This window comes from Bos taurus, chromosome 29, assembly GCF_002263795.3.
Source record: "Bos taurus isolate L1 Dominette 01449 registration number 42190680 breed Hereford chromosome 29, ARS-UCD2.0, whole genome shotgun sequence".
NCBI lineage: Eukaryota > Metazoa > Chordata > Mammalia > Artiodactyla > Bovidae > Bos > Bos taurus.
Genome location: NC_037356.1, coordinates 24,639,075 through 24,666,088, shown reverse-complemented (window position 1 = coordinate 24,666,088; position 27,014 = coordinate 24,639,075). Strand labels below are relative to the sequence as shown.

The 27,014-nt window shown below is 41.5% G+C and overlaps 1 protein-coding gene across 1 annotated transcript in view; it reads left to right on the top strand.

Annotated features, from left to right (window-relative positions):
• The window catches only part of LOC107131959 (ubiquitin-conjugating enzyme E2 variant 1-like), a 38,591-nt gene extending 22,164 nt beyond the window's left edge, over positions 1–16,427 (top strand). The window contains exon 4 of the mRNA XM_015461172.1: positions 16,354–16,427. Within this exon, the coding sequence (XP_015316658.1) occupies positions 16,354–16,427 (74 nt within the window). The remainder of the gene's footprint in view (positions 1–16,353) is intronic.
• Positions 16,428–27,014: the final 10,587 nt, after the last annotated feature.

The following is a 27,014-nucleotide window of genomic DNA, read 5'->3' as shown; positions in this document are numbered from 1 at the left end:
TGAATCTAGAGCTTGTGCCCCACAAGGAGAGAAGCCACTGCTAGGAGAAGCCCTCGCACCGCAACTGGAGAGTAGCCCCCATTTGCAGCAACTAGAGAAAGCCCAATAGCAGCAATGAAGACTCAGCATAGCCAAAAAGAAATAAAGCCCCAAAGTTTAGAACACACAAAGAGAGATGAATTAATAGTGATAAGGAGAAGGTCGTGTCTCCTTCACTGAGAAGCCAGCTTAGAAAGATCTGGATGGCAGGTGGTCAGTGTCAAAGGCCAGAAGACAGTCTTCAGAAGCCAAAGACTGGCCTCAAAGGGCCTCTGCCACTGCTAAGATGCTTCAGTCGTGTCCGACTCTGTGCGACCCCATAGACAGCAGCCCACCAGGCTCCCCCGTCCCTGGGATTCTCCAGGCAAGAACACTGGAGTGGATTGCCATTTCCTTCTCCAATGCGTGAAAGTGAAAAGTGAAAGTGAAGTCATTCAGCCGTGTCCGACTCTTAGCGACCCCATGGACTGCAGCCTACCAGGCTCCTCCATCCACGGGATTTTCCAGGCAAGAGTACTGGAGTGGGGTGCCATTGCCTTCTAAGAGTCTGCAAATCAGAAGAATAACAAAAGAAAAACAGAGAAATAGTATAGTAATAAAAACTAACACTTATTGAATTCTTTGGGCACCATGGAAAGCACTCTACATACATGATCTATTTGAACCTTTGATAGAAAGTAGCCTATGAGAGAGGTTGTTATTAGCCCTACTTTATAGATGAGACTGTGACAGGCAAGGGACTTGCCCAAGGCCCTACACATTAACAAATGGTGGAGCTTGGATTCACAGCCAGTGTGGTGTTCTTCTAGGACATTCTGAGGACAAATAGGCCCCCGGCATGTCCCATAGGCATGTCTTTCATGTTCAAAACCAAAAGAGAGAGGACTCAGATAACAGAAGCTTTTTTCGTTTATTAAAAAAACAAAAACAAAAACAAAAAACGGGTCTCCTGCAACCTAACTAAATAAACCCATGCGAAGAGCAGGAAGAAGGCCAGAGCCTCTGGGAGCTGGCCTTCACCTGAAGAAGAAAGTGCAGAGATTCCTCCTGGGGAACGATGCCCCCGTTTTCTTCTCTTGTTTAGGAAAGGGGCTTGGCTGTCAGACTTTGATTCAGAACAGGAGTGCATTCAGAAGCATCCTCTGGCGAGGCTGGGAAGCTGCTCACATCCCCGGAAAATTCAGTGGGAGAAAAAGGTTATGGAAGCGAGTAGGAGTTTATTCAACAGTGTCTGAGGCCTTTCAGAACCATGAGTGAGTGTCTATAAAGAAGCAGTCAAGCATAGGCTGGGAATTATCTCTGTTGGGTGCCTACCTGTGACAGGCCCTCAAGAGCTGCTAAGAGGCTCATTCAGTGCCCGGGGTGGGGAGGGGGAGACAAACAATTGGGAGGAGTCTATCACTCTGGTGGTGTTATCTTTAGCACTGAATAAAACCGGAGTTCCCCCTTTCTGCCTCCTCCTCAGCACTATTTTTAGGAGCCAGTGGCACTTTTCAGCTCTCTTTCACTATTTTTCAACAGGTTCACAAGGGCACGAAGTGCAGTATATAAAAAGAGGATAATGACGGGAGTGCAGGAAAAGGCCCAATGAGCAGAGCAGCCAAGCTTGCCGGGGACTAGAATAGATGAAAGTCCAGAGAAGAGTCAAGAAGAAATGGCATTGTCTGCACGGAGAGACTCCCTATTTTACATACAGTACTTCTGAGATGCTAAAGTAGGCTTTCTGAAGTTCAAAGTTTAGAGGAAAAAGAGTCAGCTTTGAACCGCTCTGAGTGAGAAGTCGGGATAACGCAAGGCGGTCTTCTCAGCCCAACTGTTGATGGTTGTCTCATGTGCGCCTTTGCAACCTGGACGCTGATGCGTGAGCTTTGCTTTCCGGGGCTGGTTCCATGGGTATGTGACCTGTGCAGTCACACAGGACCCAAGGTGTGGAAGGGCCCGCACCTCGTTTAATGCTCTGTCTTGAAATCCTTGAGAATTTTTAAACAGGGGTCGCCACATTCTTATTTTGCCTTATGCAGCTGCTCTTGGATTAGAGAAACAGAGAGCTGTCACATTTACACAGTCCCAGACACCAGGCCTTTGCTGTGTCAGAATTATATGGGGAATTAAAATATAACATGTATTATATAAACCCTCGAGTTGTATAATCTATTTTTTTTTGTTTTTGCTTATGTTTTCATATCATGCATTGTTCCTGTTATAGGGAGAGAGTTGCTGCTGGGTTGGTGTTTTTTTTTTTAACTGCATGATATTTAAAAATTCCCCAAGGAGGCAATTTTTTCCAAACCTGTGTCTGTGTCTTCTGGTGAATTCTATACTCTGTATTCCACGTGGGACTCCTCATTTGAGATTCCCCTATGTGACTCCCCAGCCGGAGGCTCAGGGGGAGATAAGATCCTTATTGAAATCTAGAGGGAGCTGGATTCATCTCGTGAAGGTTTTTTTCTTGGTCTGCTGGGTATGGGGAAGAACAAAAGAAAAGTCAGCCTTTCTGTGGCATAGAGCAAAGATCGTAATGCCTGTTATTTCTAAGCCCAGTCGCAGCCCCAAAGTTGGTGTCGTCCAGAAGTAAGATGACCTTCACTGAAACAGAGGAGAAATGAAAGTTAGCACTGTAGGGCAGCGCCTGCCTGGATGGGGTTTGGAAGTATCTCACATTAAAATCAGAGCAGGGCCAAGGGCACACCCCCAATGATGCCCCGCTCCAAATAAGCATTGTTTATTACTGACCTGTTACCTAACTGATTCTGGATCTGAGGGTTGAAGACAGAGGTCATGCCAAACTATGGTATGTAAACTTTCCGCCCTTTAAAAAATGTTCTAACTGCAAAGGGGAATTACTGCTAACAACAATAATAATGACAACAAACAGGAAATACGCTGGGATAATGATCACAGATGTGGCTCCAAAGCTTGATGCCTGCACTCCTGTGGTCATGGGCAGTGTCCTAAGCTCACTGATCCTTGGTTGCTTTCTCTCAAAAAGATGGAGGAGACCAGGACCATCCTAATTCTCAAGGCTCTTGGGAGCCTCAGACTTGGCTAAAGTGTGTCTTAAATCACCGAAAGTGGATGACGTTGTCATAAATGCATGCTTAGTTGTTCAGTCATGTCGGGCTCTTTGTGACCCCACAGACTGTAGCCCGCCAGGCTTCTCTCTCCATGGGATTCTCCAGGCAAGAATACTGAGTGGATTGCCAGTCTCTCCTCCAGGGGATCTTCCCAACCCAGGGATTGAACATTGTAAGCGGTACTTTCCCACCTGAGCCACCAGGGTTAAAGGCAATTCTCAGCATTCCAGACTCAATTATTTGGACACAGAGCCCCCTCCCATCTGCTCTCCCCCTCAAGCTTCTCAGTCTTAGCGTGCTCAGAGAACAATCTGGGCCCCACACCTGGAATATCCAGGATGCCGGCGGGAGTCAGAACCGCTGTCTCTAGCAAGGGTTCTGGAGACCCCACTCCCAAGCCCAGCCCCTCATGGTGTTTGTGGGGTGCTCACTCACCATGGGCCATCGGAGTGTTACCTCGCAGATGGAGCACCCAGTCTGTGGGAAAGAAGAGACCATGACTTATCGGAACATATGGTTTCTTAATTCAAGTTAAAATGTCTGAACCCTGTTGCATCTGGTGCCATTTTAGTTTGTTAAAAATGCCACACAAGGCTGTGACTAAAGGGGAAGAAATGGAGAAAAATACAGTTATTACACACTCAAGAGCCGGGTTTTGCGGCTCATTACCCAGTGGCCTCCGTGACTAATTAGGTTTTGTCACTGTTACTGGGTCATTATGCCTTAATTTTTTTGCATAGTTATTCAGCCGTCACTTGAGGAAAAATGAAGTAGAGAAATACCCTTCTCTGTCCCTCCTGCTCTGAATCACTCAGGCTAAAAAAAAAAAAAAAAACCTCTCCCGGCAGAGAGTACCCGAAACTGATGAAATGATCATTTTGCCACAAAGGGACAAAGAAGTGTTAGTGGATTAAAGAGGCGCTTCTTTATCTGATGGCAAAGACCTCATTGAGGAGCGGAGGGCACAATTCAGTGGGGAAGATCATTAACTTTGAAGTCAGTCATCCAAAGATAATGTTTGTCCCTTTGCTTCCTTTGTTGCCCAACTGGCCTTAGCAACCTCTATTTTTTAACTCATCCTTGAAAAACTGGGGGAAAATGCATGATAAAACAGAGGCCTTAGGTCTTCCACAGGCTGCAGGCCTAGGTTAATTTTTGCTGGCAGCAGAGGAAATTGAAGACACCATGGTATTAGCACAGTGGGGCTTGTGTTGGGTCTGGGAGAGTAAAAGGACCCATGGTGAGAGGGGAGACATTGGTGTCAATCACAGGGTGCGACGCCACAATGGCTCGTAATTGGCGTGGGTCCACCTTCTACGGCTGTCCCGCTGAGCCCGCAGCCCCCGGCCCACGCTTGAGCCGCATCGCTAACAAGTAAACAATTTATCAGGGTTAGGTCTCCTGCGGGTTGCTCATCACACGCTCCATTCAGCCCCGGTACCCCCCAACCCCCGTGCCAGCCCCGCCACACACACAAAAATTTACGTACACCGTGCAATTTGGGGCAGACGCACCATGTAACAACAAATTTACAACAGGCCTACCATGAAAATGGCTGTGTCAATATAGCTGCGAACTGGGGTAGCAGAGCAGCTGTGTCGGGCTAGGACTGGTGGCCCCCAGAGGATGTCAGGGGAGGGGGTCACAGGCATCGGATCCTATCAGAGCTCGTTATGACCCCTGCATTTTTGACATGATAATTCACACAGATGCTCACTAGAATCAGTCAATGTCTTCTAAAGAACCTAGCCATTTTCATGTCACTCTCTGGATTTGTTTGTTCGCTTTTTGAGTGGGTTGGGGCTCTTTAGGATCCAGAGTGCAGGCCTTGGGGGCTATGATGAGAATTTTGACAGAGTCGGCTGTTGAATAGAAAAGAGAACACTAGTCTGTTCAGAACCCCCAGCCCCGTCTCTTTCACCAACCGTGTGACCTTGCTTTAAGTTACCAGTTTCATACCTGATTGGTGTGTTTTGCAGATTGCATGAACTTCTGGGCAATTGTGTATCTAGTATCACAAATAACTGTATTAATAGATAAGAAACTTTTTCTGAGCATCTCCTACATACCAGGCTTTATCTCATTTCTAGGAGAGAAATGTCATCAATCTTTTATAGAGCAGGTAAGTGAAGCTTCAAAAAGGAAAGAATAGTGAGTACCAGAAATGGAAGTTAGAACCAGCTCTGTCTGCCTAAAGTTGATTCTGTCTCCTTGCAGTTTTGCTAGGAACCAGTAGTCTTAGGGAATTTGAGATACACTACCTCATTTTCAGATTGATAAAACAGAATTCTGTCTCCTGGAAAACTGTTCTTTGGAGGACTGGAATGAGAAGGGAAATTCCTTTGAGATGCGCAGAGCTTGTCAATACGAGGATTTTTGTTTGTTTATCAATTTCTAACAGTCTGTCATTGACTTTTACTGGTTTTTAAATCCAATCCAAGATATTATCAATTATTAAACACACACAGTTTCATGTGCCACCAAGAAAGAAAAATTCCTGCCATTTATAATTTTGCGCTGTTAATCATAGGACTTCTGCCTATTTGGGAGATATTAAAATGTAGGAAAGTGCATACTTCAGAGTCAAATATATGTATTCACACACATATATATGTATACAATGAATTGAAAGTCGCTCAGTTGTGTCCAACTCTTTGGGACCTCATGGACTATATAGTCTGTGGGATTCTCTAGGCCAGAATACTGGAGTGGGTAGCCTTTCCCTTCTCCAGGGGATCTTCCCAACCCAGGGATCGAACCCAGGTCTCCCGCATTGCAAGCAGATTCTTTACCGACTGAGCCCCCAGGGAAGCCCATATATGTATATACACACACACATATACTTGGATTTCAGCATTATAGGGCTGGTAATTCCTTCCAAGTTCTTGGAATAAGCAGTGACTTGATTTGCTTTCTCACCTCTTTCTCAGATGCTAAGAGTCAAGGCCAATCAGGACTTATGCGATAGCCACTGCATAAATAATAAAAGAGGAAATAAAATAAAATCGCCCGTGTCTTAAGGTTCTGCTCCTGAAGGGAGGTAGAAATTGCACTTCGGAGAGGAATACTTTCTGTCCTGTCCATGTTTTATGTTTTCACCTAGAGATGCAGCAGGTTGAGGCCAGAGGTCCCTTCTTGGTGTTTACAGTGGAAGTCTGGCTGATCTGGTTCCTTGGGATCTTTGTGTGGAGTGACCTGAGCCAATGTGCAAGAAGGGAAAGGGACTGTCTTCCCAGCCAGGAGTCTCAGCACCATTGTTCTCTGTAGCAGCTGAGACAAAAGGGCAATTTTATGCTAATCAGTGTACATGAAATGAGCATTTTTTTTTTAGACCAAATTTATTTGTTTCACTTGGAAACCCAATAAAGGAGCTGAGGGTCACAACCATTTCCCTCAGTGAGGAGCACAGCCCTGGGGCAGCCTTGGTCAGGAATGTGTGCAAGGCAGTGGAGAATTTGACAGAACCTGCCTGGCCTGGCCATCTCTGTAGTTCTTCAACCTGACACCCTGTGCATCTGGGGGTAGTGTTGCAGCGGGCTGTCTTTGTGGAAATGAAAATATACATGTACCCATTGGTGGAGAGAATTGTCTACATTAGAGGGAGAGGGGAATTGTCTGCAGTATCAAAAGGAAAGGAAGTAGAAAAGAACCTGCATGAACTAGACCTACACAAGAGAGCTATGTGGGTGAGGCTTCCAAAATAAGGCAAGTCCTTTGAAAAACAAAAGAGACTTACGACACATCATCTACTGAGCACTCTCCATTCTTCACTATGTGTCTCCAACTTCCTTACATCTACAAGTTTCCTGGGCTCCCATGCTCCTGCCAGCCTCTGAGCAGATGCTGAACCAGTTTCGACCTTGCCCCATTGCATCTATTGCAGTGATTGACTTTTCATTTGTCTGTCTTATCTACTGCATCTCCAGCTGTCAAAATCTTATGCGTTTGCTTCAGGTTCTGAATCAACTGACCCTTCCTCTTCCATGCAGCCATCCCTGATTTCTTACATCAGGAAGGAGGTGGTCTTTCCTTCTGGTCAACCCCAGTGACACTATCCTTGAGTTCCCAGGGTGTCTTGTGTGATAGTCGTTTTGTGTCATTTTGTAAATATAGCTTAGGACTGCCCAAGACTTATAGCAGGTTGCTATAGCCTTCAAGGGACTGTGTCTGGGAGACACTATCTCCACCAGGTAAGGACACTAAGATGGACACAGAATAGACAATTAGAAATATAGTTTCTAGAGAAATTTTTGTAACTTTCTTAGGATAAAAGAGAATATCTTTAATATTAAAAAAGCAAAACAAAAGGAGATAGGTAAGGTGGTCTGGTATTCCCATCTCTTTAAGAATTTTCCACAGTTTGTTGTGATCCACACAGTCAAAGGCTTTAGTGTAGTCAATGAAGCAGAAGTAGATGTTTTTCTAGAATTCTCTTGCTTTTTCTATGATCCAACAGATGGTAGCAATTTGATCTCTGGTTCCTCTGCCTTTTCTAAATCTAACTTGAACATCTGGAAGTTCTCAGTTCACGTACTGTTAAAGCCTAGCTTGCAGAATTTTCAGCATTACTTTGCTAATGTGTGAAATGAGTGCAATTATGCAGCAGTTTGAACATTCCTTGGCATTGCCTTTCTTTGGATTTGGAGTGAAAACTGACCTTTTCCAGTCCTGTGGCCACTGCTGAGTTTGGCATATTGAGTGCAGCACTTTAACAGCATCATCTTTTAGGATTTGAAACAGCTCAGCTGGAATTCCATCAGCTTCACTAACTTTGTTCACAGTGATGCTTCCTAAGGTCTACTTGACTTCACACTCCAGGATGTCTGGCTCTAGGTGAGTGATCACACCATCATGATTATCTGGCTCATTAAGATCTCTTTTGTATAGTTCTTCTGTATATTCTTGCCACCTCTTCTTAACATCTAATGCTTCTGTTAGGTCCATATCATTTCTGTCCTTTATTGTGCCCATCTTTGCATGAAATGTTCTCTTGGTATCGCTAATTTTCTTGAAGAGATCTCTAGTCTTTCCCATTCTATTATTTTCCTCTATTTGTTTGCACTGATCGCTTAGGAAGGCTTTCTTATCTCTCCTTGTTATTCTTTGGAACTCTGCATTCAGTTGGGCATATCTTTCCTTTTCTCCTTTGCCTCACTTCTCTTCTTTTATCAACTATAAGTCCTCCTCAGACAACCATTTTTCCTTTTTTGCATTTCTTTTTTCTTGGGTATGGTTTTGATCACCGCCTCCTGTACAATGTTACGAAACTCCATCCATAGTTCTTCAGGCACTCCGTCTATCAGATCCAATCCCTTGAATATATTTGTGACTTCTGCTATATCATCGTAAGGGATTTGATTTAGGTCATACCTGAATGGCCTAGTGATTTCCCCTACTTTTTTCAATTTAAGTCTGAATTTTGCAATAAGGAATTCACGATCTGAGCCACAGTCAGCTCCCGGTCTTGTTTATGCTGACTGTATAGAGCTTCTCCATCTTCAGCCACAAATAATATAATCAATCTGATTTCAGTATTGACCATCTGATGATGTCCGTGTGTAGAATTGTCCGTTGTGTTGTTGGAAGAGGGTGTTTTCTATGACCAGTGTGTTCTCTTGGCAAAACTCTGTTAGCCTTCACCCTGCTTCATTTGTACTTCAAGGCCAAACTTGCCTGTTACTCCAGGTATCTCTTGATTTCCTACTTTTGCATTCTAGTCCCTTATGATGAAAAGGACATCTTTTTTTGGTGTGAGTTCTAGAAGGTCATATAGATCTTCATAGAACCGTTCCACTTCAGCTTCTTCAGCATTAGTGGTTGGGGCATAGACTTTGATTACTGTGATACTGAATGATTTGCCTTGGAAACGAACAGAGATCATTCTTTCATTTTTGTGGTTGCACATAAGTACTGCATTTTGGACTCTTTTGTTGACTATGAAGGTTACTTCATTTATTCTAAGGGATTCTTGCCCCTAGTGGTAGATATACTTATCATCTGAATTAAATTTGCCCATTCCTGTCCATTTTAGTTCACTGACTCCTAAGATGTCGATGTTCTCATGCCATCTCATACTTGATGATGTCCAATTTACCTTGATTCATGGACCTAACATTCCGGGTTCCTATGCAGTATTGTTCTCTACAGCATCAGACTTTACTGTCACCACCAGACACATCTGCAACTGAGCATCATTTCTGCTTTGGCCCAGCCCCTTTATTCTTTCTGGAGCTATTAATGATTGCCCTCTGCTCTTCCCCATAGCATATTGGACACCCCTTTATGGATCATAGCCTTGTCATGGCAAAGGGACTTGTGAAGCTCAATGAAGCTATGAACCATGCCATGCAGGGCCACCCAAGACTGATAGGTCATTGTGCAGAATCCTAACAAAAAGTAGTCCACTGGAAGAGGGAATGGCAAACCACTCCAGTATTCTTGCCATGAGAACCTCATGAACAGTATGAAAAGACAAAATGATATGACACTGTTAGATAAGCCCCCCACTCCCAGGTCAGAAGAGAATATTATAATGAACTCCAATAGTATAATAAAGAGTATGATGGATGAATATTATAATGAGTTAAGATGTTCCCCTACCTTCTTTATTTCTTGTAAACTGAAAGTTGTATTTTGGAGTGTGAGCCTGGGCCAGCAGAGCCAACACCTCGGAGCCCACCCAGACCTATCCAATCAGCAACTTCAGTTGAGGATCCCAGAAATCTGTGTTTTCAAAAGCCCACTTGGGGATTTGAATGCCTACTAAGCCCCTGAACTAGAGGTTTACTCAGATGCAAGATTGATTTTTCTTGCATGATAACTGTATAGGAGGTGCTGTGTATGCCTTTCACGAGGGACACAGTGTCTGCTTGTCTCTAATATTCGCAACCATTAAGAATTATTGTCCACTTCAGGGTTTCTCATCCTTAGCACTGTTGGCATTTTGAGCCAAATAATCGTTTACTGCGGGGCACTGTCTTGGGCATTTTCAGATGTTAGCAGTATCCCTGATGTCTCTTCACTAGACGCTATACGCATCTCTTCCCCAGTTATGACAACCAAAACTGTCTTCAGACATTGCCAAATGTCTACTGAAGGTCAAAATTGCTCCATTTGAGAACCACCAATCTAGACTCATTATTTCCTTAGAAGTTGGAAAATGTTGATATTCTAAATACATCATTCAGTCTTTGGTTATTAGCTGGTGTCCTATCATAAAGCCAAACGTCCCCTCAGGAGCTGATGACCTACAGTGAGGTGTAGTTAGTCCTATAAGAAAGGCAGGCTCAGTGCTTGATTCTTTCCCTTTCTGTATTAGTTTTTTTTTTTTTTTTGACATGTACACACTGCTGTATTTATTTACTTACCTTTGGCTGTGCTGCATCTTCATTGCCGCGTCCAGACTTTCTCTAGTTGCGGAGAGTGGAAACTGCTCCCTCCTGGTGCGTGTGCTTCTCAGCGCGGCGGGTTCTCTTGCTGCAGAGTCCAGGCTCTAGGGGCATGGGCTTCGGTAGTTGTGGCACACAGGCTTAGTTGCTCCACAGCATGTGGAGTCTTTCTGGAACAGGGATCGAACCTGTGCCCCCTGCATTGGCAGGTGAATTCTTATCCAGTGAGCCACCAGAGAAGTCCATATATATTAGTTTTTAAATGATGAATTGGTTCCTCAGGTCTTCCAAAAATCACAAATGAAGTTTTGTTTTGGAATCTTTTGATTATCACTTTTAATTATGAGCTTAATCTTATTTAATGTGTTCAACCCATTGATGTTGTTACTCTCATTGATATTCAGATTTTCCCAGCTTTGGCCAGTAGAAGACACTTCTGCTGCTGCTGCTGCTAAGTCGCTTCAGTCGTGTCCAACTCTGTGCAACCCCATAGACGGCAGCCCAACAGGCTCCTCCGTTCCTGGGATTCTCCAGGCAAGAACACTGGAGTGGGTTGCCATTTCCTCCAATGCATGAAAGTGAAAAGTTCAAGTTGGCCTAATTTAAGTGGCTGCAGGAAATGTAAGAATGTATTTGAAAGTCAACGCAAGTGGTGTTGGCAAGTCTTAAGCAGTAGTAATATCAGGAAGACTGGCTCCGGGTAACACACTGTGACAGAGTCTTTCATTCACTTAACTCACTCCTTCAGCCCATACATGGGCTTCCCTGTGGCTCAGCTGGTAAAGAATCTGCCTGCAATGCGGGAGACCTGGGTTTGATCGCTGGGTTGGGAAGATCCCCTGGAGGAGGGCATGGCAACCCACTCTAGTATTCTTGCCTGGAGAATCCTCATGGGGGCCTCCCTGATAGCTCAGTTGGTAAAGAGTCTACCTGTAATGCAGGAAACCCTGGTTCAATTCCTGGATCAGGAAGATCTGCTGGAGAAGGGAGAAGGGATAGGCTACCCACTCCAGTATTCTTGGGCTTCCCTTGTGGCTCAGCTGGTAAAGAATCCACCTGCAATGCGGGAGACCTGGATTTGATCCCTGGGTTGGAAAGATCCCCTGGAGAAGGGAAAGGCTACCCACTCCAATATTCTGGCCTGGAGAATTCCTTGAACTTATAGTCCATGGGGTGGCAAAAAGTCTGACACAACCGAGTGACTTTCACTTTCAGCTGATACATATTGAAGTCCATCTCCTTGCCAAGCCCCAGGAATATAATGCTGAAGAAGAGAAGGTTTTCTTCTCTCAAGGGTAGAGTGAACATATAATTTCTTATGCAAACCAGGACACTTCTAAGAGGGAATCGGAGTGCTATTAATAATTACACAATAATGACACTGCGTCAATAGGCATTAACCAGGACTGTCTTGGGCAAACTTATGGAAATTGTACTTTCCTGGCTAGAATCTGTATGTCAAGAGCAGGACCCAAACTCTGGGTTTGGAATGACTGTTGAGGAGGACCCTTACCCAGGCAGCCAAGTTGTGATCATATTACAAAGTCCCCAGGAAGAAGAAAAAGCCAAGTTGTCAAAACCTTGGCCACCGAAAGTCAACCCCAGACATGTGGGAAAGTTGATGCTTAAACTCCAAACTTCAGACTAAGGTTCCTTGAATATTTTTGATTCGGGAATTTGAAGATCAGAACTTAATCTATAGACTGGGGCTACGGTATGGCTGAAGGTGGATACTAAATGATCACAGGGGTGAGTCCAGGAATGCTTGATGGATTGTGTAGCTGTCTTCTAGCTCTCCTTGAAGACAAACTTCTCAGGGTCTTTGGATCCCCTTGCTCCTGCAGTGCCTCAGTGGATTCTTTTTATTTTAGATCCTCTTTTCCCCAATGGCATGTGCCTTTTATTTTATTTTTGGCTGCACCACACAACATGTGGGATCTTAATTCCCCAGCCAGGGATCAAACCTGTGTGCCCTGCATTGGAAGCTCAGAGTCCCAACCACTGGACTGCTAGGGAAGTCCCCCAGTGGATTCTTATACCTTGTTCATACAAAGATGGAGAGAGACCCTGAACTATTTTTGCCCATCCCTTTATGTTGAATGCAAACCCATTTTCTAACATTTATTGTATTTAACAGGATACTAGTTTCACTAATAATATCCCTTTTTGACAGCCCTGTATTCCAATTAGCAGCATGTGAGTTGTCAATCAGGAATGACCTGGCCTCCTCTGGGATGTATGTTTTCTGAAATAGCACTAGCCACCTGCTCCTGGGAAGTACACATTCTAGATGTGAGCTGGCCACCCCTGGAGTTATACACTTTAAGCTATCTGGCCCATCTTCTCTATCACAAGATTATATTGAGGTTTTTTAAAGCACTGCAGACATTATAACTATCATACTGCTGACCACTGCAGTGAGCTAGAAACAGAGAGGCCAGACTGTTTCGCTAGTAATGTTACATGCTCACCTCTCGTTTCACCCATCAGAATCTGATTTTCTTCATCTAAAATGAGAATAACTACACTAGCCAAAGGTGGCACAATACAACATTGTGGTGAGTTCAAGTAAAATGTTAACTACCATCCTCTCGTTATTTCTCTGTCCACTGACCAGACCCATGTTCTTGAAATCACTTATTTAATTTGATTATTGAAACACTGTAATCCCTTAAAGTGAGAGAATAGGTTTAGTCTCCAATTCAGACTCTGTATGATACCTGAATGTGGTGAAAAAAGAAATTAAGCAGAATATTTGTTTTACCAAGACAGGACTTAATACCCATGTATTTCAAAACATCCTGAAGTGTGCCTGACTTCTTCTTTGTTTTTTTTTTATTTCATGTGAATGTGGACTAGGCCTAGTCTGAGTTTAGGTTTGGAAATTAAGCCCTACTAATGAACATTTGCCTAATCCCCCCTGCAGATCCAGGGTTGCCGTTCTCAAAAAAAAAAAAAAAGTGAAAAACAGCTCATTATTAGGGCTTTGATATGGGATTCCAGACATCTAGAATTTTCCCCCATATCAGAGTTTTTGACAATACAGAGACAGAGCACTGGGGAGATTAATTTCCTATTTCAAGGCCACATTTTATCCTTTGTTGTGTGAAAGGGAAGATTTTTGACTCTTTTGTTGTTGTTGTTCCCCCAAAATGGAAACCTTTCCCTCTTTGCAGGAACATACACAACCAAGATTGCCTCTTCTTGTGTTAAATTTTTCAGTTTTATTTTGGATGGTTTCCCTTTTATAATTTTGAAAAGATGGAGCAAGATTCAGTTGAAATCAGTATTTCTTTTTGTATATAGTATGCTTCCTGTTCAGTGGCTCTATTTCCTCATCTGTCAAAAGAGACAAAATGATTCTCCACCTGACTGACAGTTGGAAGTTGTGATAATAAATTAAATATTTGAAGTCAGCCAGCTTTGGAAAAGGAAGCCTGAAGTATAAATTAAACCATTATCTATAGAGTATATGTGAAGTGTTCACTTATGATTTGTGCATTTGTACCTATTCAGTTAATTCAACAAACATGGGTTGAATGCCTTCTATCTGCCAGATACAAAAGTGGTTTGCCCTTAATGAACATCCAATATGCTGCTGTTCTCTTGCTTCCCCATTTTTTCAAGTCTCTCTTTTAATCCTCTCTAAATCTCATCAGTATCCCTCAAAAGTGATGCAAACCCAAACCGTGATGGCTGGACCCATGTGGCTGCCCGGAGGGGAGGGGAGCTGGGGGAGAATGGATGCAGGTGTATGCATGGCTGAGTCACTCTGCTACGCACCTGAAACCATCACAACATTGTTAATTGGCTATATTCCAATATAAAATAAAAAGTTTAAAGCATGTAAAAAATGTAAAAACACAGACTGAAGTAGCAAAGCTTGGCTAATGTTGTAGATGTCATTACTTACTGTGAGGGGGGAAAAAGGTAGCAAACATCAGTGATTCTAGATTTATTCCCCTATGAGAAAAGTTCTTTCTCAATAACTCAAAAAGTAAAACATTTAAGTTATTCCAATGCTTCAAAATTTTGTGAAACAGGAATGGTATAAATTCATACACATCTTTTTCAACTGAATGTCTGCTAGCGCTCCAGTGATGGCAATGGCTTAATTTTCCTCTTTTTTTCACAAAGGCAGTGAGTAGCAGATGTTAATAAATGTACAGTTCATGCCAAAATATCTGGGTGTCCTGCCTACATAATAGTAACAATGTGTATTTGGAAGGCATTATACATGATTTCATATTAGCAGTATATCTGATTTATTAATTCCATTTTTCATTTTTAATTCAGGCAGACAAAACAACACAATGCAACAACAAGAAAACATTAAGGAAGGGAGATTTTGTGATTCAAAAAATTGTAAATGTGCCCTGAAGCAATTCTGCTCTAAGAATGCTGCTGCAAATATGACATTCATGATATCTTCATTCATCATCTGGCTATGAGAATTGCTAAGTTACCTCTGGGCCTCTGTTCCCTATGTAATTGGGAATTACAATCTCTCTAAAATCTTTCTATTGTAAAAATGATATAGTTCTGTTTCTGTTCAGTCATTGAGTGCAAATGAAGAACAACTCTTGTGGAATTGTTGTTTCTAAAAGAAACATCTGAAGTGACTATTAATACTTACCGGAGTCTAATGTGTAGTTAGTTAATTTCTTTTTCTGGTATCAATGATTGTGTGTATGAGAGAGCATGAGATTGGTGTCAATAATTCCTTATCACCTAATATCTGCAAGACCTAGAAAAAGGAATTCTCTAAGGTTCTCAGTCTCCCCATCTAAAAGTAGTATTAATAAATGGAACATAGAGAATTTGTGTAAGAATCAACTTGAGAAGATGTATGCTATTGTAATGTGTAAGGAGAAATCCAAGTATTAATTGCACTTTTCACCTTATTTGTAATGAATAACCATTCATTAAGCTCTCTGGTGCTAGTTGCCACATAATATCACCTCAGGTACATGGGGCAAATTGAAGTTATTATCACAGAATTAAAACTTGTGTTCTTTTTTCCTGCTCCTTCTTAACCTTGTCTCTGCCAAAGCCTCAATCGTCTGGTTTCCATAAGCTTCCCTGAAGCTGTTTCCTTGACTGAGAATTGTAGAACCTCTTGCAATCACATGCAAGGAACATCTGCTCAGAAAAGCCAGTCAATATTGTGGAAAAGTTCAAAGAATGCAGCCCATTGGTAGTGTCAGCTTTACAACCAGGAGGTAATGGCATTAAAGGGAATGGTCGTAATACTCAACAATAGTGACCTCATTAACCAGTGATTTATCATGATGAAAAGACCTGTTTAACCTTTGGTCTCCACAGGCTTTTCCTTTTAACAAAAAAGTCTATTATTTCAAGTTGTCAGGAGATAATTTGTGAGTTGTTAAAAGACAGATTCAATTACTCTTAAGACAATTATATGAAAACTGTACTCACGGCAAGGTGCCTGCACAAAAATTTTTGTTTTCCTCAGTCATTTTTCTGGGAACAGACAAAACACACAAGAGTTGGATGGCTTTTGCCACAAGAATCCACTGTGATTGTACCTTCTAATGGCCCCTGCTGTGGATGTCTGGTTACAAATTGGAACTTCTTTGAAACCAGTGTAAGGGAGACTTGAGGGAAATGGGCTCGTTAAGACCACATGTCAAGGTCCTCTGTCAATTCTGTGCATCATTTACAGAGGGACTGTTGCGTGGTCCACCCAGTTCAACCCCGTGGGAGGATACAGCGGTGAGTGAGGCTGGGCTCTGCCTTCTAAAAGCTCAGAGACTTGCGTGAAGATGCCCTCTCAGTTTGTATTTTTTAGAGTCCTTCTAATGCTTCATGAAATTATTGTGTTCCTGTAGGTCTCCTGCTCGTTGGTTCTGGCAATGGCTTTCTCCCTAAGGAAACTGATCGGAATAACATCAATGAGCTCTGAAAAGAGATAGGGAAAGGTGCATATTTGAGGTTTTGCAGGTTGCTTAGAATTATCAACTCTGTGAATTTTGTCCCTGTGGTCCAAACTGAGCAAAGAGAAAAACTGTTAACATCTGTGCCACTCCAGATCTGGGCCTCTTTAGAGCAGAAGCTGTCAGTTGTGACAAATTGAGCCCAATTGTAGGGGGCTTTTGTGAGGTAGACAAATGTCCATCAGGATCTCAAATGACCACCAAACTCAGTTCACTTCTGCCTTCTCTCTAATTTACAGCCCAGGACCCTGAGGGGAGGGACCCCGCTATCTGGTCGCCTGACCACAGTAAATAATAGCAACTGGAGAACTTTTAACTGAAGATGTTTTAGTAAAAGACCAACTTGCAGAATGGGATGGCAGACAGACATTTCCAGTGTCCACTCACATTGTTTTATTACCGAGGTGTAAAGAGATACTGGAAACATGATCACCCTTGATGAGATTATATTCAGAAGTAAACCTGAACTCCAGATTTTGGTTATAGGTTAAAATTTTTGATGCTGTCTTTAAGAAAACATGTTGCTTATTATCCATGTTGTTCAAATATCTTGTATATTGTTTTGTTTGTTTGCTCTTAAGGAATAATTTCAAATTTTTATAGTAGTATTTTCTTGGGGAGTGCTATTACTGACTGCCTGGATTTAGTTGCTTGCAAATTTTTAAATTTTTTGTTTACAAAATTATCTTCTTCAGAAACCTACTCAGTTATTTCTGATTTTTTAAAGAAAGAATAAGTAATATCTAATTTTACCTTAATTAGTATTTCTACCTGATTGTAGAAATACTAATTAAATTAAATTGTAGAAATACTAATTAAAATCCATCTATTGAAGATGGATTTCACTAAAAGAAATAAATCTAGGCACTTGAAACACCTCAAAATCTGATTATTATACAACTAGTAGTGAATGGAGAGGAAGGAATTAATAGAATCCATTCTTAAACTGCCATTATTAATTTAATGTTTACTTTTGAGTGCTGTATACCTGCTAACTTCCACAGAAGTTTTGAGGCAGATTAAAGTTGTAAGACAGGTTAAAAGAGAAGTGAAAAAATCACATAGAGGAACAGTTGAGTAATTGAGATCTAGAGACATAGTTATTTAGCTTAAGCCAAAATAAAATAGGATAAATTACAGAATGTCTATTTTATAGTAAATGGAGGTACATGGCTCATTAGGAAAGTCAAATCTTTTCCAGGGAGTGGGGGCAAATTCTAGAAAGAACTTCTTTACAAATGGTTGGGTTTTAAACTGTTAGCTTCAAAATGAGAGCCATTTAGACCATTATCTCTTAAGGTCCTGGCCTTCACATTTCAGCAGAAGAAAAGCCTGGAAATTAGGATTTCTATATAAACCTTGTGTTCCACTACTTGAAAATAGCAATAAACCAGAGGGGCTATGTCTAGTATCTCAACAGAAAAATCTATAAACAAGCAAGTAAGTACAGAAAAATTGTGAGCAAAAAAGCCAAGACACTGGGAGAAAACAAGGGTGTATCAATCAGTTCAGTCAATTCAGTCACTCAGTCATGTCTGACTCTTTGCAATCCCATGAACCGCAGCACGCCAGGCCTCCCTGTCCATCACCAACTCCCGGAGTCCACCCAAACCCATGTCCATTGAGTCGGTGATGCCATGCAACCATCTCATCCTCTGTCGTCCCCTTTTCCTCCTGCCCTCAATCTTTCCCAGCATCGGGGTCTTTTCAAATGAGTCAGCTCTTCTCATGAGGTGGCCAAAGTACTGGACTTTCAGCTTCAACATCAGTCCTTCCAATGAACACCCAGGACTGATCTCCTTTAGGATGGACTGATTGGATCTTCTTGCAGTCCAAGGGACTCTCAAGAGTCTTCTCCAACACCACAGTTCAAAAGCATCAATTCTTTGGCACTCAGCTTTGTTTATAGTCCAACTCTCACATCCATACATGACCACTGGAAAAACCATAGCCTTGACTAGATGGACCTTTGTTGGCAAAGTAATGTCTCTGCTTTTTAATATGCTGTCTAGGTTGGTCATAACTTTCCTTCCAAGGAGTAAGCGTCTTTTAATTTCATGGCTGCAGTCACCATCTGTAGTGATTTTGGAGCCCCAAAAAATAAAGTCAGCCACTGTTTCCCCATCTATTTGCCATGAAGTGATGGGACTGGATGCCATGATCTTCGTTTTCTGAATGTTGAGCTTTAAGCCAACTTTTTAACTCTCCTCTTTCACTTTCATCAAGAGGTTTTTTAGTTCCTCTTCACCTTTCTGCCATGAGGGTGGTGTCATCTGCATATCTGAGGTTATTGATATTTCTCCCGGCAATCTTGATTCCAGCTTTCGCTTCCTCCAGCCCAGCGTTTCTCATGATGTACTCTGCATATAAGTTAAATCAGCAGGGTGACAATATACAGCCTTGACGTACTTCTTTTCCTATTTGGAACTAGTCTTTTGTTCCATGTCCAGTTCTAACTGTTGCTTCCTGACCTGCATACAGGTCCTCTTTCTCAAGAGGCAGGTCAGGTGGTCAATGTCAAACTAATTATTCCCTTTGGGAAGGGAGGTTCTATCCTTCTTGGATAACAGTTTCAAGTGGGCTGCTGCTGCTGCTAAGTCGCTTAAGAGCAAAAACTCTGAGGAATTTGGTGTTTGGGTAAGAATTAATTCTTACCTTACTGAAATTTAAGGGACGAGCTATTTATTTTAATTATTGTAATCATATATGTTTTCTAACATTTCTGGCACTACTTTGTTACTTAAGGAAGAAAACACAACTGAATTTTTCCTGATAATTCTGGATCTTACTGACTTTGGGATTGGCTTCCCAGGTGACTCAGTGTAAATAATCCACTTGCCAATGCAGGAGATGTGGGTTTCATCCCTGGGTCTGGAAGATCCCCTGGAGGAGAAGATGGCAACCCACAGCGGTATTCTTGCCTGGAAAACCCCATGGACAGAGGATCCTGGTGGGCTACGGTCCATGGGGTTGCAAAGAATCAGACACAACTGAGCATGTACGCAGAGAGGCTTTGGGATTAACATTGTGAAGAGTAATTGTTATTATAAGATGAACTATAAAATCTTGAGGGGACAGACTCTGCCTTGCTCATCTTTTCTATTATAGGGCTGAGTAGGGGCCCTATCGGAGAAGGCAATGGCAACCCACTCCAGTACTCTTGCCTGGAAAATCCCATGGACGGAGGAGCCTGGTAGGCTGCAGTCCATGGGGTCACTAAGAGTCGGACACAACTGAGCAAATTCACTTTCACTTTTCACTTTCATGCATTGGAGAAGGAAATGGGAACCCACTCCAGTGTTCTTGCCTGGAGAATCCCAGGGACAGGGGAGCCTGGTGAGCTGCCATCTATGGGGTCGCACAGAGTTGGACACTACTGAAGTGACTTAGCAGCAGCAGCAGGGGCCCTATAGAGAGTCGGTATCTGTTACCATTGACTGAGTTGAGGGAAAGTATCTAGGCTTGGTGAAAAGGACTAGGTTAAGGAGACTTCTCTGTGCAATGACCCTGGCAAACACCCTAAGCTTTTTTTTAAATAAACTCCCAATCGAATTTTAGGATTTTAAAATTGAAAGGAACTTTATGTTGGGATTTGAGATAGCTGATCATATCTCTTCCTCTCCAATTTCAGAAAGAGTTGAGAATTAGTCACAGATTGCCAGGAGAGCTATACTGGGAAATGATTTTGTACTTAAGACTCAGTGGTAGAATTGCTGCTTGCTATGAATAGAAGGTTGAATCTGCAGATAGACAGTGATCCAAACCAATTACAAGGGAAACAACTAATGCACACACGCACACACACACACATACATGCATGGGCCTCTACACCTGCCTTAGTAGTGCTTTTTTCTTTCTTGGCTGCGCTAGGTCCTTGTTGCTCTGCATGAGCTTTCTCTAGTTGCGGCAGGCAGGGACTGCTCTTTCAGTGTGATGCAAGGGCTTCTCATTGTGGCAGCTTCTCTTGTTGTGGAGCACAGGCTCTAGGCAGTCAGTGCTTCTGTAACTATCTGTGGTGAAGAACCAGTTTTTCCTTTTCTTTATTCCTATTCAATAGCAGACCCATTAATTAGCCAAATGCAATAAAAATGAATTACCAGACAAACGAAATGAAGAAAGCAAAGACACACAAAACCCAAATTGCAGTGTTTATTAGATCCAACAGATAAAAATTACATTTCCATTAATATAATAAAACAAATAACAAAGGTTAAAAAAAGTACTATAAAACTATATATAGTTCATTGAAAGTGTGCCTATAGGCAATCAATATATAGAATCACTATCACACTCATAATTTTTCTCCTTGTGAATTATAACAAAATTTAAAATTATGAGTAAAATAGCAATTACCCACATTTAATGCATATATGGACACTTTAAGTGAACATTATATATATCAATGTTATTTGTATGTTGTCGTTGTTCAGTCATCCAATCATGTCTAACTCTTTGTGACTCCATGGAACATGCCAGGCGAAGTTTGCCCAAGTTCATGCACATTGCATCAGTGATGCCATCCAGCCATCTCATCCTCTGACGCCTTCTTCTCCTTCTGTGTAAGTATTTGTGTGTGTGTGTGTATATATATATATATGCTGCTGCTGCTGCTAAGTCGCTTCAGTCGTGTCCAACTCTGCACGACCCCATAGACGGCAGTCCACCAGGCTCCCCCGTCCCTGGGATTTTCCAGGCAAGAACACGAGTGGGTTGCCATTTCCTTCTCCAATGCATGAAAGTGAAAAGTGAAAGTGAAGTCGCTCAGTCGTGTCCGACTCTTAGCGACCCCATGGACTGTAGCCTACCAGGCTCCTCCGTCCATGGGATTTTCCAGGCAAGAGTACTGGAGTGGGGTGCCATTGCCTTCTCTGATATATATATATATTTTTTTTTCCTTATTTATCTAAGTCAGGTTAATTGAGATATAATTTACATATCACTTCCCAGGTGGCACAGTGGTAAAGAATCCCCCTGCCAATGCAGGAGATGTGAGTTCAGTCTCTGGGTTGGGAAGATTCCCCCAGAGGAGGAAATGGCAATCTGCTCCAGTGTTCTTGCCAGGATAATCCCATGGACAGAGGAGCCTGGTGGGCTACAGGGTTCACAATGAGTCAGACATGACTGAATGACAGAGCATGCATGCAGTAACTGATGATGTTAGCATGTTTGCCTGTGCTGATTAGCCATCCAGATTTCTTCTTTTGTGATGTGTGTGTTCATATTTTTACAAATGAAAATTTTCTTTCTTATCATGAAATTATCAAGAGTTCTTTAGACATTCTGTATACAAATTGTTTATCAAAAAATTTTTTTGAACTTAATAAATGTATTTTTTCTTTTTATTTATTTTTAACTGAAGGATAATTGCTTTACAGTATTGTGTTGATTTCTACAAAACATCAACATGAAGCAGCCATAGTTTTACTCATGGAAAAATTTTTTTTGCAAATATTTTCTTTCTTACAGTCTATGGTTTCATTTTTTATTTTCTTAGTAACGTCTTTTAAAGAACAGAAATTTTAATTTTATATTAAGTCCATATTATCTATTTTTTCTTTTATGTTTCATGTTTTTTGTTAAATTTCTCTTACCAATGTTTTATAGTTTTTAGTGTACAATTTTTGCACATATTTGGCTAAACTTATCAATAAGTATTTCATGTTTTTCAATGCTATTGCAAATGTATTTAAGAATTAATTTCTAATTTTTTATTGCTAGTATCATAGCTCAGTTGGTAAAGAATCCGCCTGCAATGCAGGAGACCACAGGTCAATTCCTGAGTAAGGAAGATCTGCTGGAGAAGGGATAGGCTACCCACTCCAGTATTCTTGGGCTTTCTTTGTGGCTCAGCTGGTAAAGAACCCGCCTGCAATGCAGGAGACCACGGTTCAATTCCTGGGTCAGGAAGATGTGCTGGAGAAGGGATAGGCTACACTCTCCAGTATTCTGGCCTGCAGAATTCCTTGGACTATATAGTCCATGGGGTCATAAAGCGTCAGACACAACTGAGCGATTTTCACTTCACTTCAGAAATATAAACAATTTTTGTATATTGACCTTGCTAAACTCACTAATTACTTCTCAGTTCAGTTCAGTCACTCAGTTGTGTCCGACTCTTTGCGACCCCATGAATTGCAGCACGCCAGGCCTCCCTGTCCATCACCAACTCCCGGAGTTCACCCAAATTCATGTGCATCGAGTCGGTGATGCCATCCAGCCATCTCATCCTCTGTTGTCCCCTTCTCCTCCTGCCCCAAATCCCTTCCAGCATCAGGGTCTTTTCCAATGAGTCAACTCTTCGAATGAGTTGACCAAAGTACTGGAGTTTCAGCTTTAGCATCAGTCCTTGCAATGAACACCCAGGACTGCTCTCCTTTAGAATGGACTGGTTGGATCTCCTTGCAGTCCAAGGGACTCTCAAGAGTCTTCTCTGACACCACAGTTCAAAAGCATCAATTCTTCACCGTTCAGCTTTCTTCACAGTCCAACTCTCACATCCATACATGACCACTGGAAAAACCATAGCCTTGACTAGATGGACCTTTTTTGGCAAAGTAATGTCTCTGCTTTTGAATATGCTATAAATGTTGGTCATAACTTTCCTTCCAAGGAGTAAACATCTTTTAATTTCATGGCTGCAGTCACCATCTGCAATGATTTTGGAGCCCAAAAAAATAAAGTCTGACACTGTTTCCACTGTTTCCCCATCTATTTCCCTAGTAGGACTTAAAAAATAAAAAAAAAGATTCCATGGGATTTTCTTAGATGATCATGATGCAGTAAAGACTGATTCAGTTCATTACAATTGTTTGTCTTTTATTTCTTTTTCTTGCATTGTTACATTGGCTACTGCTGCTGCTAAGTTGCTTCAGTTATGTCCAACTCTGCGAGACCCCATAGATGGCAGCCCACCAGGCTCCCCCGTCCCTGGGATTCTCCAGGCAAGAACACTGGAGTGGGTTGCCATTTCCTTCTCCAATGCATGAAAGTGAAAAGTGAAAGTGAAGTCGCTCAGTCGTGTCCGACTCTTCGCAACCCCATGGACTACAGCCTTCCAGGCTCCTCTGTCCATGGGATTCTCCAGGCAAGAGTACTGGAGTGGGGTGCCATTGCCTTCTCCAACATTGGCTACAGTCAATGTTGAATAAGAGGAGTGAGAACAAACATCCTTGCCTTCTACATGATTTTAGTGAGGCGAGTACTCAAGTTTCTTACTGGTAAGTATAATGTTCAGTTCAGTTCAGTCACTCAGTCCTGTCCGACTCATTGCGACCCCATGGACTGCAGCTTGCCAGGCTTCCCTGTCCACTACCAGAGCTTACTCAAACTCATATCCATTGAGTTGGTGATGCCATCCAACCTTCTCATCCTCTGTCATCCCCTTCTCCTCCTGCCTTCAATCTTTCCCAGCATCAGGACCTTTGTCAATGAGTCAGTTCTTCGCATCGGCTGGCCAAAGGATTGGAGTTTCAGCTTCAGCATCAGTCCTTCCAATGAATATTCAGAACTGATTTCCTTTAGGATTGACTGGTTTGATCTCCTTGAAGTCCAAGGGATTGTCAAGAGTCTTCTCCAACAACATAGTTCAAAAAGCATCAATTCTTCAGCACTTGGCCTTCTTTATAGTCCAACTCTCACATCCATATGTGACTACTGGAAAAACCATAGCTCTGACTAGATGGACCTTTGTTGGCAAAGTAATATTCTGTCTAGGTTGGTCATAGCTTTTCTTCCAAGGAGCAACTGTCTTTTAATTTCATGGCTGCAGTCACCATCTGCAGTGATTTTGGAGCCCAAGAAAATAAAGTCTCTCATTGTTTCCATTGTTTCCCCATCTATTTGCCATGAAGTGATGGGACCAGATGCCATGATCTTAGTTTTTTGAATGTTGAGTTTTAAGCCAGCTTTTTCACTCTCTTCTTTCACTTTCATCAACAGGCTGTTTAGTTCCTCTTCACTTTCTGCCATAAAGGTGGTATCATCTGCAGTATCTGAGGTTATTGATATTTTTCCGGGCAATCTTGATTCCAGGTTGTGCTTCATCCAGCCCAACATTTCACATGATATACTCTGCATAGAAGTTAAATAAATGGGGTGATAATATATAGCCTTGATGTACTCCTTTCCCAATTTGGAACCAGTCTGTTGTTCCATGTCCAGTTCTAACTATTGCTTCCTGACCTGCATACAGATTTCTCAGGAGGCAGGTAAGGTGGTCTGGTATTCCCATCTCTTGAAGAATTTTCCACAGTTTGTTGTGATCTACAAAGCCAAAGGCTTTGGTGTAATCAATAAAGTAGAAATAGATGTTTTTCTGAAATTCTCTTGCTTTTTCTATGGATCCAATGGATGTTGGCCGTTTGATCTCTGGTTCCTCTGTCTTTTGTAAATCTACCTTGAATATCTGGAAGTTCATGGTTCACATATTGTTGAAGCCTGACTTGGAGAATTTTAGCATTACTTTGCTAGCTTGTAAGATGAGCATAATGTTAGCTGTAGGTTTTTCATAGATGGCCTTTATAAAGTTGAAAAGGTTCTCTTCTAGTTATAATTTGCTGAAAATATTAGCATGAATAGATGTGGATTATGAAAAATGCTTTTGTTTTGCATCTTGATATGCCCATAGACCATTTCATTTTTAGTCCATTGACATGATTGATTAACTTTTAAATGTGGAATCAAATTTCCATATTTGGAATAAGCTCTATTTAATCATGATATATAATATTTTATATATTAATGGATTCAATTTGATAAAATCTTGTTATGTATTTCTCTGTTAGTTTTCATGGGGAATATCTGTTTGTTTGTTTTTCCTGCAATGTCTTTTCTGGATTTGCTGCCAAGGTCATGCTGGCCTCATAAAATGACTTCAGAAATACTTTCTCCTCTTCTATGTTATGTCAAAGTGAAAGTTGCTCAGTCATGTTTGACTCTTTGAGACCCTATGGACTATTCAGGCCAAGGAATTCTCCAGGCCAGAATACTGGAGTGGGTAGCCTTTCCCTTCTCCAAGGGATCTTCCCAACCCAGGGATCAAACCCTGGTCTCCCACATTCTTTACCAGCTGAGCCACAAGGGAAGCCCTCTAAGTTATGTAAGAGTTTGTATAAAATTGGCATATTTCTTCCTTAAATGTTTGGTAGAATTTATCAGTCAACCCATCTAGACTTGAAGTATGGCTTGTGGGAAAGTTTTTGACAGTAAATTCAGTTGCTTTAATAAATAAAGACAATTCAGATTATCCATTTCTTCTTGAGTAGTTTATGTCTTGAAAGGAATCTGTTTCACCTAAGCTATCAAAATCTTTATTGGCATGTTTATGATATTATCTCATTATTCTTTTAAATTCTGAACATTCTGTATATTGATCTTCTCTTTCTTTACTAATATTGGTAATTTATGTCTGCCTCCTTTTTTCCTGACCAGCATGGCTAGAGGTTTATCAATTTTATTGCTTTTTTCAAAGAATCACTTTGACTTCATTGATTGTCTCTGTTATTTTATTGATTTCTGCTATTATCTTTTTATGTCCTTTTCTTTGATTTGGTTTTAATCTGATCTTGTTTTCTTAGTCTCATAAGATGGAATCTTAGATTATTAATTACAGGACTTACTTGTTTTCCAATATAAACACTTAATGTTATATATACATTTACCTCTTGGCTAAATCAGTATTTAGTTTTTAATGTGAAAAGTGGGCTTCCTTCATGGATTGACAGATTTCTAAATACTAATGACAGTGTCTGCATTACTTATCATCGGTCAGTCATAAACATGCTGGTCAGCAGGTCGCATTTGAGTATCACTCTCACCACCCACCTCCCACCCCTGATAAAGACATGAAGGCTGGAAGGAGAATACTGCACCTGTGAGCTTTCGTGCCAGACAATAGAAAGAGAAAAAGACAGGTCTTCTGGAAACAGCAGTCTTTAACACTGCACACCACCCAGGAGAGAAAAGATGCTGTAAGGAATCAGACACTAGACATCTCCTACCTTAATTAGGGGTCATTGAGAGGAAAGGCTACCAGTGCCATTCTGATACCTAAAAAGAAAATAGAAATTGCCATTCTGCAGACTATATAAAGGAGAAAGAGAGATCATAAACCCCACTCTTCTTTTACTGCCCCCATTACCATCCACTTCTCCAGTTCACATACAGATAAACTACTTTTAATAGTTTCCCAACTCAGCTCACAGTGCTTAAGTGATATGCCTAAACTCATCCAGCTGGTTACAGCTGGTTAGTATTAACAAGAGAGAATGAAAGATTTTTTTACTCTAATATACCCTTTCACAATATTAAGTTTATAATCTTTTCCTTGCCTTGTCACTTCTAACTAAAATGCAGATGTATGTGTATGTGTAGAGACAGGGAGTGTGGATTTTAATTATTTGAAGGTTTTGCTTAATCAGCTTCTAGTTAACAGATACATGTCATATCAAAAATATCTATCTTAAAGAGAAAAAGATAGGTCTTCTGGAAACAGCAGTCTTTATTTAATACTGCACACCACCCAGGAGAGAAAAGTTGCTGTAAGGAATCAGACAGAA